The sequence below is a fragment of the Gavialis gangeticus genome, unplaced genomic scaffold (genome assembly GCF_001723915.1).
Source record: "Gavialis gangeticus isolate Ggan-Ray unplaced genomic scaffold, GavGan_comp1, whole genome shotgun sequence".
Taxonomy (NCBI): domain Eukaryota; kingdom Metazoa; phylum Chordata; order Crocodylia; family Gavialidae; genus Gavialis; species Gavialis gangeticus.
The window spans coordinates 58,687,408-58,688,111 of NW_017729031.1; the positions used below are offsets into that span (position 1 = coordinate 58,687,408).

Consider the following 704-nt stretch of genomic DNA (forward strand, 5'->3'; position numbering starts at 1 on the left):
GTCGCCGCCCCCCGGCACCTACCCGCCGGCCCGCTCCCCGGCCCCGGGCGCCGCCAGCGGCACCTTCGAGTGGATGAAGGTGAAGAGAAACGCGCCCAGGAAAAGTAAGTCTCTAGCCGGGGGGGGTTGGTGGGGTCCAGCGGCCCCGGGCCCTGCCCGCGGGGGTGCGGGGCCGCTGCTGACCCCGCTCTCTGCCTTGCAGGCAAAGCCGCAGCCCCCGGCGCCGCCAGCGCGGCGCGCACCAGCTTCAGCACCCGGCAGCTGACTGAGCTGGAGAAGGAGTTTCACTTCAACAAGTACCTGACGCGGGCCCGGCGCCTGGAGATCGCCCGCGCGCTGCAGCTGCACGACACGCAGGTGAAGATCTGGTTCCAGAACCGCAGGATGAAGCAGAAGAAGAGGGAGAAGGAGGGTCTCCTTGGGGGGGCATCCAGCTACCGCGGACACGAGTCCCCCTCTGATAAATCGGACATCACATCCCCAGCCATCTCCCCTAGCCGTAGCCAGGAGGCCACCACCCCTCCCATCTGATGGGGCCTCTGGGACTTTCTGCAGTGCTGGAACTTTTCTTCTCACCTTGTGGAGGAAAAAAAAAGCACCAGAAAGACACCAGTCCATCAGGACCACTTAGCTTCTTTGCATCCAGCTTGCTTCTTGCAGAGCTTGGCTCCTGCCAAAACTTGCAAAGGACTTTGGAGGTGGGG

The 704-nt window shown here is 64.2% G+C and overlaps 1 protein-coding gene across 1 annotated transcript; it reads left to right on the forward strand.

The window, feature by feature from the left end:
• Window positions 1-4: 4 nt before the first annotated feature.
• LOC109301621 (homeobox protein Hox-D1-like) lies at window positions 5-698 on the forward strand (the record flags this gene model as incomplete). The annotated part of the gene is made up of 2 exons (XM_019522857.1): window positions 5-104; window positions 203-698. Coding segments are annotated over 2 exons (429 nt in total), but the record flags the coding sequence as incomplete, so codon positions are not given.
• Between the last annotated feature and the right edge of the window lie 6 nt (window positions 699-704).